Source organism: Crinia signifera, chromosome 2 (assembly GCF_055691185.1).
Source record: "Crinia signifera chromosome 2, ASM5569118v1, whole genome shotgun sequence".
In the NCBI taxonomy this organism is placed as follows: domain Eukaryota; kingdom Metazoa; phylum Chordata; class Amphibia; order Anura; family Myobatrachidae; genus Crinia; species Crinia signifera.
The window spans coordinates 246,285,368-246,298,925 of record NC_139218.1 but is presented as its reverse complement, the minus strand read 5'-3'; the positions used below and the strand labels follow the sequence as shown (position 1 = coordinate 246,298,925).

Below are 13,558 nucleotides of genomic sequence, written 5' to 3'. Positions count from 1 at the left end.
TTATCTGCTATGTGGTGTGGCAGTGTTACGTTCCCGGAGGCAGCAGAGACGGCGCAGGCACCCCTGGACCCGGCAGTGGGGAGGTAATGGTGGTGCTGGTGCTGGGGGGGATTGGGGATGCGTACTGGGGGACGCTGCCGGGGATGGAGCTACAGGGGGGGTGGGGGGGGGAATCTTCGCGCGCCGCCAGCAGACGGGACACAGCGTCAGGCAAGCCTTCAGCCCCCGGTGTCAGTTGCGCCTGTATAGCCAGCAGGCATTCATCGGGGTCACCCAGCGACTCAATCCCGCCACCAGTCCCGGCACTCACAGGGGGGACTGGTGATGGTTCTGGGAGATCACGTTGCAGGGGGGATTGGGGATGCTGACTGGGGGACGGGGGATGCTGCCAGGGATGGAGCTGGGGGGACGGGGGGATGAAGACTGGGGATGATGTCGGGGGATCATACTGCAGGGGAATGCTGACCGGCGACTGAGGATGCTGCGCCAGGGGGGGGGGGGATCGCTGGGGGAGTGAGACTGGTGATACTGTAGTGTAGGGGGATCCGCTTCTCTTGTCCACCTTTGCCGATAACAGAGAAGAAGTAGGCGGACACATCTAGTCAGTGTCCGCCTACTTATCGGGCAGTTGGAGGACAGTTCCCCCACACATCAGGACGATCAGCTGGGAAAAATCAAACAGGTTTGATTTTTCCCAGCTAGTTGGAACGACCGTTTGAGGCCGTTTATCAGCGTTTTTGGCCGTGTGGGAGCAAACGGCTGATAATCGTTTGCTCCCACACACTAGAAAGATTATCATTCCAACCAGCCAAAAGTTGGCTGGTTGGAACGATATCTTTCTGATGTGTGGCCAGCATTAGGCACTTAGAAGGGGTGATTAGGGTTATGGTCATCGCCAGGCTGTGGGGAGGGAGTTTAGGGTTGGACTGCTGATCCTCCCTTGCCTGAATGAGGATTAGTTTTTCGCTCACAACAGTCAATCATTCTCTTCCTCTCGCTTCCTTATTCCCTCTCTCTCCTCTCACCCTCTCTTGCCCTCCTTCTATGTCTCCCTTCAATTCACCATCTCTCCCTCTCACACCCTCTCTCACCATCTCTGTTTCTCCCTTTACCTCGCTCTCTCCCCTCCCTCTTAAGGCCCCAATCAACTAGTGTGATTTGGGCCCTCTTCATTCAATTAATCCAAACCAATCGGATCGGATGTATAAATTGTTGTACAAGTCACACAAAGGGGGAAATTTGCTAAGATGGGAGTTCTATTTCAGATAGAATGTTGCTATAGGCAACCAATCAGATACTATTTTATATCTTATAGAAGTTACTAAATAAGTAGATTCTGGTTGGTGGCCCATAGCAACATCCCATCTGAAATAGAACTCCCATCTTAGTAAATGTCCCCCTTTGTGTGACATGTGCAACAATTTATACATCTGTTTAATCAAAGAAAAGTTGAATAAAACAGACAAACTACAATAAATAATATAAAAATGATCTGTGTTGTCGACTATAACACTGCCTTTGATTGCTCCCATTAGCACAGCAAAAATAAAAACCTTGGTAATTTGTTATGCCACTTTTAGAACTAGTTGATAAAAAAAGATGTCTTGTGTTATCAGTAGAGACAGGATTATATGCAACAAAAAAAACCTGAAATATGCATGCAAATATGCATGAAAAATACTTAAAATATGCATGAAAAGTGTTAAAATATGCTACATTAAATAATAAAAAAAAGTAATTTTTAACTTATTTATTTAAAAATCAGCATACAATTAGTTGCAAATAAACCTCAAAAATAGGCCCATTAGGCCCACAGCATCTGCAGCTGTCTAGTGCTGTACACAGGACTTTTTTTCTTCCTGGCTGCTACAGCATACTGCAGCGTCCAAAGCTCTTCTTGCATCAACTACACGGACCCTTATTTCCAAGCGCAGATGGATCAAATGTCAGCATAGAGTGTGAGGGCGGCGCAGTGGAAGGCTTCCTCCCTGCTCCGCATACTTACTGTGACACGGCATTTCCTCCGCGCCGCGTGATGTCACAACCCTTCTGCCCGCCTTCTCTGCTGCAGAAGTCTGTCTCTTGGTGTAAAGTCCCAGGCCAGGGGCAGGCAAAGGTTCAGGAGCTTCGTAATGGTATCCGCCCAGACTGACTTATCAACATGAATTGGCAGCCTAGAGCAGTGTCAGACATAGCGTACATCCAAGGTTCCCCACTCTGCGCACATATTGCCCCAGCCTGCACACTCTACCACTACCTGGTCAGCAGCTACAGGGCAAAGCAGTGCTGTGACTCGCGGGTGGGAAGAGGGCTGGGCCTAAAATATGCACCATAACTAGATTTTAGGTAAAATATGCAATAACCAGTGAGAATGGGCAAAATATGCAAATGCATATGCAAATATGCAAATGCATATAATCCTGTCTCTAGTTATCAGCAATAGTCTGCAAAGTGAAATGAGAACAGCAATTAATAGACTGAATGGCAAAATGATGTCCTAGAAACTGAGATAGAGATGGAAATTAAATAGCAGGTTATACATAGAAGAAAAGCCACAGAGAACCAAACTCATCAAACCGGTGTGCACATAGTCAATGTGTTATATAGTAACTATTGTGAGCATAAACCATAAGTGCCGCAATATACAGTACACAGCAGACTTGCTCCTAACCAGGGATTTAGCCAAGTACACACCCTAACCTCTTTTCTAATTTACAGAATACCTTCATTTGTTTTGTAATGTAGAAGTCATTAACAGATTGTTAAGATACATACATACTGTATACTGTATATTGCATTGGCTAATTACATTGGACCCTTGCAATACTGGGCTGAATACTTGCTGCAGTTTTGCATATATATTATATTGGGCAATGACACTGCTAATCTTTATATCAGTAATTACTAGTCTGTTTCAACATTATTTTAACCTTTTAAAGCAGTGCTTTCCAAACATTTTTTTGATTACCAGAATTCTTTTCATGGCAGCCATAAGACAAAGGTTTCTCATTGAAAAAATAGCGGAAACTATATTAAATTACCATATATACTCGAGTATAAGTCGACCCGAATATAAGCCGAGGCACCTAATTTTAAAAACAAAAAACTGGGAAAACTTATTGACTCAAGCGGAACCCTCACTCGAGTATAAGCCGAGGGGGGCTTTTTCAGCATAAAAAATGTTCTGAAAAAGTAGGCTTATACTCGAGTATATATGGTAAGTAAATCTTGTTTATATCTGGTCCGTAGGGACAGGTATATGGTAATGGACAATATTCACTTGTGTTTGTCCAAAATTTGCTTATCACATTGGTCATAAATAATTTTTAAAATCGGTTTTGGACCAACATTCTAGGGCACCGACAGTCTTCAAGAAGCCCCAGGGTGCCACGGCACACAGTTTGGGAACCATTACTCTAAAGTGTTGTCAATCTACTAAAGTAATGTTTGTTTTAGTGAAGTTTTATTACCTGTCTTGTAATTAGGGTGGGTTTTTTAGCCTAGAACTATTGAGAACACATGGACAGAAACCATTCTTAAAAAGCGATATTAGGCTGGTCAGCCGTTTGCAGGTCAGGTTTTTTTTTTAAAATGGTTAAGTAAAGTTGCCCACACACTAGAAAGATCTGCAATGCAGCTATCACCAACCAGGGCAACCCATACCATTTCTGGAAGATTTTTCTGCCTCGCTCCCTTACTTCCTATCTTCTAACTTCTCCAAAAAATCTAAATATGCTACTTATTCCTCTAAACTACTCTAACCTCCTATCTTGACCTCTCCAATAGACTGACTCCCCTACTCAACAGAAGGGCAACTACTCCTTAAATGCGGTATCACACCTCTACCAGACTCTTAAAATAGCCAGTGATACCTATAACACACCACAGGCTCTTAGATGCCAACTGTAGCACTCTAAATTAACATGTGAATGGAGCAAATCTAGTAGTCCAATGGACTTCCCTACATAGAAGACTACCACTCCTATCGTAATGCCCTGGACACTGCTAAACATATTTCCAAATTATTATCTTTGCTCAACCCCAAATGACTATTTAAATCACCGATCAACCATATCTCAACCAATCCACCAGCCACTTGCTTCCTACTTCAAGAACAAGATTGACGAGATGAAAAAGTAAATCGACTTTTATCCAAGGACTTGATACAAATTGCAGCTTTTTTGGGCCAATTTAGAACTGGTTCTTCCATCATAACAATGCAACTGCCCATGCAGCGCTGGGTGTGTTAAGCATTTTTTAGTAGGTCAGTTACTGTATATTTAACACACAAAAAATCCTGCCTCCCTATAAAGCTTTCTGTGCATCTGCACGGGTACAGACGCTAGTGTGTCTGCACGGGCACAAACAGCTTTTACTGCATTGTACTGTAATGGCTAAAGCTATAAGTGATATCACTATAAATATAATGGGGAGGTATAAAAGCTCCTCCCTAAGTTCCTGAATGCCAAAGCACTGTGTTTAGCCTCTTCATACAGTATTTCCTATTTGCGGTACTCAGCAGTAATGTGCTAGGTTGACAATTGGAGGGGACCCTACCTATCTTGCCGATTCCCATACTGATTTCATATAAACTACTACTTAGTCTGCTCTGAAAGGCAATAGTCTCCTCTTTCATATGGTATCTGCAAGCATCAGAACCCATGAAGAAAAGAGTCACCAAAACCTCTGCGCTGCCACACTGGTGGCAAAAATGAGATTCACTCCATCTGTACTGCACAATGTCGTAAGCAAGGGGATTCTGGGGGAGTGGTAACAGCCCTGAAAATTAGTCTTTTTATACACTGGATACTGTATGGAATACAGTATTAATATTTAACACCGATTTAATACAGGATGGTCTATAGCTGGGGTAGCCAACTCCAGTCCTTTAGAGCTACCAACAGTTAATGTTTTCCAGATCTCCTCACAGAATCACAAGTAAAGTAATTAGCTCCACCTGTGGCTCATTTATAATGTGTCAGTGAGTAATGAATACACCTTTACAGAAGCTAGGTTGACTGGAAAATGTGAACTGTTGGTAGCTCTCAAAGACTGGAGTTGGCTACCACTGGTCTATAGTATAGGCTGTTTCAAACATTTAAATAAGATAAGTGGTCAGGAAAAGGTTAAACATATAATAAAGAAATACACAGACAAAAAATAACTAGTACTGCACTTTCTAAGCTCACATTCTATCACCTCATCTTAAGGCTCCGGTCTCTTCCTCCTGGCAGCTACTCTCTGGTCTATTGCGACGTTTGAAGGCTCAGATCCACACTCACACACACAGCAAACTTGGTAGAAGAAGCTGCTCCCACAGGGCATGTGCAGCAGCTCTGCTCTGTCCCTTACACTGATGTGGTGGCAGCTCTGTTGATCATATTATATACCAGTGCTATTGTTGTCACATTTTAAGGCACTTGCCAAGAGGAGGGGTGTTTCTGTGCAACCAGAAAGGAAATTAAATTAAAGCATGGATATCTGGTATTTTACATTATATTCTAAACAAAATACATTAAATCAGGTGATTATTTATGCTCAATATTTGGCTTTCACTTCGTTACAATAAATTATGTAAGAGGGACAGTACAAGGGAATAAACTGTCATTGGCAGTTTATTTAGACTTACTTTGCAGGAATTCACTATATCAATTGATTGATTGACTTATTAATCAGTGGGATGATCTAGTGATGCAACTGCAGTTCAACAGAAATACACATTTAGGTTTTTATGCATATAATGCTACTTTATACATGTTAAATTATCTGCAGCTGTCTGATAAAAACATTACTTTAGCTTGAATGTAGTGATAGTCTGTCAGATTATCACAGGGCTTCTACATTTCGACGTTTCGCGTTTAAATAAATTACTGCAGCTACCTAATTTTAAGAAACTGACAAATTTGTTAAAGTTGAGTAGTTCGAAAAATGTCTCATATGGGAATAGATCCACTAAAGTGTTATAGGAACAGGAAATGTAAGAACGTGAAAGACACTAATTATTAGAGAACTTCTGTACAAGGACGGGTTATAGAGTTAGTGCAGGTAAAAATGATGTGATTAGTGAAGCAGCCGTAAAACTCAGATTAACAGCATCAGTCTTGCAACAGACTGAGCTGGAGAACAGAGCAGATAAGTGTGAAGGTTATGGTTGCTTTAATAGGAGAGCTATATATCCAACTTGCAAGGCACTAGCTCTACTAAGGCCACCCTACCTGTTTCATTCAAAAAGATGGCTGTAAACCAAGCAGACATGTTAAGATGTATATAGTTTCACTGCTACATACTAAGTTATAGGAGGGGAGTTTTGCAGCTACAGTATTGTTTACCAAAGGGAGTGTTAATAACTGTTCATTTGCAATTCGATTTTAATATTAATATTCTAAATCTACAATGAATACACTCAGGGCCACCATCGGGGGGGATTGCTGTGACTGTAGGCACCAGAGCAGACAGAGCCCAGCCACCAGCAGAATTAATCAAATAGTCCTGTCACCAGACCCCCCTGGCCGGATTATAGTGCACATTGCACTGAAGATATAATTGTGACATGGTGGCTGATGTGCATACAGGTACCTCTATCCCTCTCCCTCTAACTGTGCCTTGGTCCCTTCCCCATAATTGTGGGTGGGAGAATCAAGGAGGTAGGGGACCCTGCTTTCTTGCCCACTTTGCAGAAGTGCTCTTCATGAGAATCCCCTGGCAGTGCCAACACTGCGCTCTGCCCCTGTGGGCATGATGTCATAATATTATGCTGAGGGATAGAACCACAAGAGTGGTGTGTATTGTGGATGTTGTATTGGTAGAGGGGATGTATATAGAGTATGCCATTGAACTAGGAGACCACTGAAATATGGCATTATATGAAATGGTGAGCACAGTAATGTGACATTATGAACTGAATGTGCTGTAATGTGTCATATTATAAACGGGAGGCATTGTAATGTGGCATAATGTGAACTTGGGGGACAATGACACTACAATATGACATGTGAACTCAGGGGACCCTGCAAAGTGGCACATTAAGGACACTTTGTCCCACCAACTGCAGTGACATACAGAGTGGGGGTTTGGGGGAGGTTGGTAGACCCACCCATACCCATACCCACTGCTTTGCATAGTAGAGCAAGCACTAAATAGGTAATGTAAACATGAGGGCAGCATGCATTCATTGTTGAGAGATCCCTCTGGTGACATGCCCAAGCAGCCCTCAAAGATTCTGGCATGCACCCAATGTCACAAAAACAGAGTGGCCTGTAACTAAAGGATTTAATGTTAGATCACTCCCCTTACAACAAGGCCACATGCCAATCTCAAGGACTAGAAAGTCTACATACAGATGTGTCCTTTTATATCTTAGCAGCGCACTGCGGCATGTATGCCTTGAAAAGGGGGCCCACCAGCAGGAGAGTTCATGGCATTTACACCCATGATCCCTTAGGATTGCGCAACTACAAAGATAAAAAAGACATATCTGTAGGCCCACTATAAGAATGTTTCCAGGTCCACTGTAAAAAACCTAACCCACATATGGATGGAGCCCACATAGTGCTGGCTACACCCCTGAATAAGCCACACACTTTTATAGTATAAATGATATAGTCTAAAATGCAAGAAGATGTTTTCCATGAATGTTAGTGAATAGCTCTATGAATGCCATAGTCTCTCATAAATAATGGCATAAACTATTCATATTATTATTACACAAATAATCACGCTATAAAAGATAGGTTAGGTGGCAGAAAGGCTACAAATTTAACAGAACGAACCCAAATATTTTTGCAATAAATCTCTTTTAATGAGTACCTGGCAGCTACGAATTACATCCAATCACACATTAAACCTAATTCTAAATGGGCAACACTTAACTAAAGAGGTTACATTTACAGTGTACGGTCTATATTTACCTTTTTACATTCTAGAATGTGAAGTAATCTTTCCCCTATGCCGCTGTGAAAATTTATTAGCGAGAACAAGAGAGTGATCATCCCACCTACCGGATGGAAAAAGCTCACTGGACTCCTGACACACATGTGACATCATCAATTTTTAAGTATTAACTCTGAATGGTCACATGAGCTCAGGGTCACTTTGTACACAAATTTAAGTAATGCCTGCAGCATTTAAAATAGGAGTAAAGCACACTTTGTAACTGTTAGTTCTCAAAAATGGTAGAACAACTATTACACTGTAAAATGGCTTTCAGTCAAGCTGTATTATTTATATTACATTTTCAAAACTGCTTGCTAGATGCACTTTACTGCAACACTAGTCTAAGATGTGCAATTTGCTGGAGAGCTCAATACAATAGTTACAGATTGTGTTAAATAATTAAGGAATTATTTCCTCTCTATATGTTAACACTAGAGCTAGTATTTATTTAAAAAAAAATAAAAATAATGTACATTATGGAATCACACATTAAAATGAATAAAAATAAATCTAAAAAAGTGACATAATGGTGAGAAAGGGTCCTAGAGCTCTTGCTCTGTTGCTCCATGGGAGATTTCTGACCTCCCTGAGCTAGCCTTAGGACACCTGCATTACAGTCTGACAGCTGTACCACTGTGTCAGGCACTACCCAGTCATACTGAGCACTCTATTTGACTTCTATAATAACTATTTACATTTGCCATTGTCAAAACATAGTATTCATATACAAACTCAAATGGCTGAATAGGAATATTGTTTGCACACATTGCAAAAGAAAATGTAAAACAGCTACAACTACTGCACATATTTACATATTTCAGTTTACAAGGGCAACAACTAAAAACTTGCTGATATTGTTAACCAACAGATGAATGGGGTGGTGACCTCATAACGAGTTACATCACAAACTTTTTATCTGACACAGATATATATATATATATATATATATACACACATATATACACACACACACACATACATACATACACACATACACACACACACACACACACACACAGGTTGAGTAGCCCTTATTCAAATATCCTTTATCCAAATTATTCCGAAAACCATAGTCTTCAAAACGTACTTTTATTTTTTATTTTACTGGCTACATATAGAACATATAACTGGCACTAAATATGTGCAAGGACATGATTGCCTGGCATTCAAATTCAGTTTCTGAGATTGTACACAAACTTTGTTTCATTTTTTTAAAACCTTGTTTCATGCACAAATAAAATATGTGTGTGTGTTTCATGTTTTTAATGTGTTTAAACAACATATATGCAACATACCTCATTCAAATATAAAAATATTCAAAAATACGGGATCCTTTATCCAAAATTATTTTGATCCTGAAGGGATAATCAACCTGTATATGCAAATACACATGCGCACAAACTACACTCAATACTTTGTGTGTTGCACACCAATCTGCACATTACAAACTAGCAAAATAGAGAACATACCTGGAAATTGGTAGCTGTAGCTTGGGGCGAATCCAGGATATCCTCTGCCATATGTTGCAACAAAATTTGGGTAACCTATAACACATAACAAATTGTAAAGTCAGAATCATGTAAATGGCAAAGTCAGAATTATGTAAATGGCAAAGTCAGAATTATGTAAATGGCAAAGTCAGAATCATGTAAATGGTAAAGTCAGAATCATGTAAATGGTAAAGTCAGAATCATGGTCAACACCATAATCCCGTACCATGAAGTCTATCCTGGTAAAATGCTAATCAAAGAACTGCGTTGTCGGTAGTATCCCTGTAAACATGTTGCTTTCAAGGCAATGATCTTGTCAACATAACACTCCCAACCACACCGCTTAAGATACAGATAATATATGTACAAAATAGTGACTTATGATGCTATCATTTCAACATTTAAAAGTATATTTATGCATTATAATAAACTCTGCCCTCTATACGTAGAGATTTTGGGGGGTATTCAATGTCTGTCGAGCTCGTTATTTTTGTTGAGCTTTGTTGTTTTCTCGACGAGAGGTTGGTTATTTATGAGGTCGCCTAATCATTGTCTAGTTTTCTCGACTTGTCGAGCAGAGCTCGCCTGATTTGGTTTTCAGTTTGCTCGACTGTCAAGTTGAACATAACTCGACTTGTCGAGTTATTTTGGGTAAAATCTGTCGAGATAATTCCTGCAGCCTATTCAATGTCAAAGAGTACAGCTGACCTCGACTGTTTCAAATCACTCTTCCCTCAAATTTAATACGACAATTCTTTCTGTCGTGACAAGGGAGTTTCTCTTGTTGCATGTTCATAAATTGTGTTAAATGTATATGCAGGATTGTACTAATGTTTGTAGTGCTTATCTTGACTTCTGTCTTTGTGATATTTTGCTAAATATTCCTCTTTTGATTAACTTTACATTTGCTGCATGTTTATATGGTATGCTTTATTCCATTATTCCATTGTCAGCATCAGTTTTCAGCTTGTATGATTATGCATTTGTTTAAATTATTCCATTTGGCATATAAGAAGTATTATCTTTTTTTTGCTCACCTTTCATGTTCACTGTTCCGCATTTTGCCCATTAAAAGTCTTCTGTATACATGTCTATTTATGTCTACTTCTGGTTTGATCAAACACATATGTTTAGGTCCCTTGTATCCATGCTGGGGCAGAATTACTCAGGATACAATGTTGGTTTGTTGCCATTCTTTAGTTTACTTCTACAATGCAATGCATTGCAATTTACCTCAGAGCTCTCATTCCTGTACGGAGACTTCAGGGAGATACCAGCATTGTGCAGTCTGCTGATTTGGAAATGGTTTTTATAGGAGAATTTGCATTTTTAACAAGATATCTACTTTTATATAATTGACTATAAAAATGAAGCCTATCTCTGACAATTGCCACTTTCCTCTCTAGAGGAGAACTCGACTTGTCGAGCAGGGGAGAACTCGACTTGTCTAGCTAAATTTTCAGTTAGCAAAATGGGAAAAACAAATGCAAATGCTCGACAATTCGGACTGTTACTGGTGGGATTAAATACCCCCTTTGTGTCACTGTCTAAGCGTTCTGACTTAATTTGACTAGCTCGCTTACAAAATGACCCTACATCTCTCCGTGTGTAAGGGCCATAGTGATAGGGTGGCGCATTGCTATCACCGGGCAATGTAGATCATGCATGCATGATAAATCTAGTCAGATCGCCAATGTTCTCACTGGGAAAATGGCCCTGACAGATCACTCAGCAGACATCACTGTGTGCTGAGCGATCTAGCATTGCTCAGATCGCTCTGCAAAATCACCACTTGTGTAGGCCCCTTTACTCTCAATCATCCCATATATTAGCAATTACCTTGGAGTTCCCTGACCTTTGTATGGCAATAGATATCATCACTGATTTATAACATGAATATCATTTATCATGGGGTACATTGTTTTTAAACCTAGTACAAAAAGTAATAAATGAGACAGCTCGGGCTCTGCCAAAACTCCGGGCTTGTCACTTCAAGTTACACCTGTTCTCTTAAGCCTTGTTGCAAAAGGAATATAGAAGCTTTCAGGGAGTAATTTCAAGGAGTAATTTCATCAGAAGCAGCTCAGAGATCAAAGAACTGTAATTTCTTGTAAACTAAAAAAGGTTTATTGGATTGTTTTTCTTTCGTTTCTACAGAGTGAATATTCATGTACATACAGTACAGTACTGTTTATTTGGTTTTCCCTCAAAACAACAATTCTGAGGAGACAGGTGTTTCTTGTTTATAGATACTATTTTTAAACTATGGCATATACATTTTTACTATTTTCAACTATCAGTTTACATATAATTTGCTCAACACAATAGGAGACGTCGTTGCCCTGACTCATTTTAATCAGCACACTAGAATCAGTGTCAACACTGAAGCACGTGATCACATGACTCTGGAGGTCTTACGTGGTCCACAAATGTCAACACTGAGAAAACAGACACGTAAGAGCTGTGTCAACATCATCTAAGATTCATGTAAGAACTAAATGCCCACTATTTCAGTAAGTGAAGCAGAAAGACAATTCCCCAGAGCAGTGGTTCCCAAACTGTGCGCTTAGGCTCCCTGGGGTGCCTCGGGACACTTGCAGGGGTGCCTCGGGTTGGTCGTCCAGGACCAATTAAAATGATTTATGATCAATTATTTCTGGACTAAACCAGTGCTGGTGGCTGCCAATCATAAAATGTGTACAATCAGAACCAAATCCTGCCTTTTTACCACATAACTGAACCTAACAAGCACATATAAACCCAATATACTTAATTTGATACATATTTTTTGGGGCCTAGGGGTGCCTTGGAAAAATTCTGATACTCTAGGGTGCCATGATTAGAAAAAGATTGGGAACCCCTGCCCCAGAGGAAAAAAAAAAGATTTCCAGCTATTTGCCAAAAAGGTAACAAAATATTGCTAGTATAGTTATCCTCCTCAGCAATCAATCTACAGTATGTCTGAGGATTAGGCCAAGTCAGAGACAGCCTTGCTCAAATACTAGAAGCAAACTATAAAAAGGGTTAATTTCCTTGTATTGAATCCAAAGAAATGGCTGACTTTTCACGCACAGTAATTAAATGCACTTTGGCACCCTGAGCCAGATAAATGTCCACACCTTTAAGTTGGAAGAGTAAATGCCAAGTGCTCAAGCTAAGCACAACACAGGTTTGCGGTGACATTTGGAGAGCTTAGAATACATGTACTTTGCATTACAGCTATTGACAGTTTGAGATAAAGGTACTAGTACTGCTTTATCCCTGGAGCCCAAAGTACCATAGTTAACATATCAGTGCTAGATTGTGAAACGCGATACACTTTTTGAAATAACAAATGGAATGATAACACTGAAGTCCTGGGCATAGGAGAATCAGACCAAAAAGTCCTGTATTATTGTAAGTAACTGAAGGTGATGTGTTGCGAGCTTTGCTGTAAAAAAAAGAAAGGTCTTGAGGTTAAATGATATTAACTTTTTTTTTAAATTGGCCATCTCCCACACTCCAAAGCTCAGTTGTGATTTCTATTTATAAAAAAAAAAAAAAAAAAAAGAGAGACGCAGTACTTAACTCTTCATTAGCAGCTGCGTGGCCAAGATGGTTTCATGAAGTCCAGGGGATGTATGACGAATTGCATAACCCGGTGGAAGGAAGCTAGTCTGAGGGGGTCATTCAAGATTCTAGGAAATAGCAGTGTGGACCATATTTTTATTGGAAGTGGAATTTGGTTATTCAGTTATGCTGCTGCTGTTTGCTATTGGTTTATATAATTTCAGCCATCTGTAGTACACTCTAACAAGGTAGCTGTGTTTTAGTAGGTATAGTGTGATATAGTGGTGGGGTTGTTAGCTGTTCGCCATGCATCGCTGTCAGCACTCTTGCTGGTGGGGCGGATTACGTCTATTGATTTATTGTCTGGAGGTCTGTATAATTTCCAGGTTACTGTGGGATGGCTTACCAGCATGTTTTACTTGGCCAATGCTGCCATGCTTTGTCAGCGAGAATGTGTATAGGACCAAGCAATTGTATGAGTATGAAGAAACTGTATTTAGTTCATGATACAATAGTGACTTGATTTATAAGTGAACCTGTAAAATGTTTTTATTTGAATTGTTTGTTCATAGAATATGTCCTTCGCT

At 40.1% G+C, this 13,558-nt stretch overlaps 1 protein-coding gene across 6 annotated transcripts in view; it reads right to left on the bottom strand.

Moving 5' to 3' along the window:
- MSI2 (musashi RNA binding protein 2) overlaps nucleotides 1–13,558 on the bottom strand; it is a 566,011-nt gene that overhangs the window by 125,534 nt on the left and 426,919 nt on the right. For all 6 annotated transcript variants that reach the window (XM_083174189.1, XM_083174194.1, XM_083174188.1 and 3 more), the window contains exon 10: nucleotides 9,402–9,476. In XM_083174189.1, the coding sequence (XP_083030315.1) occupies nucleotides 9,402–9,476 (75 nt within the window). The remainder of the gene's footprint in view (nucleotides 1–9,401; nucleotides 9,477–13,558) is intronic.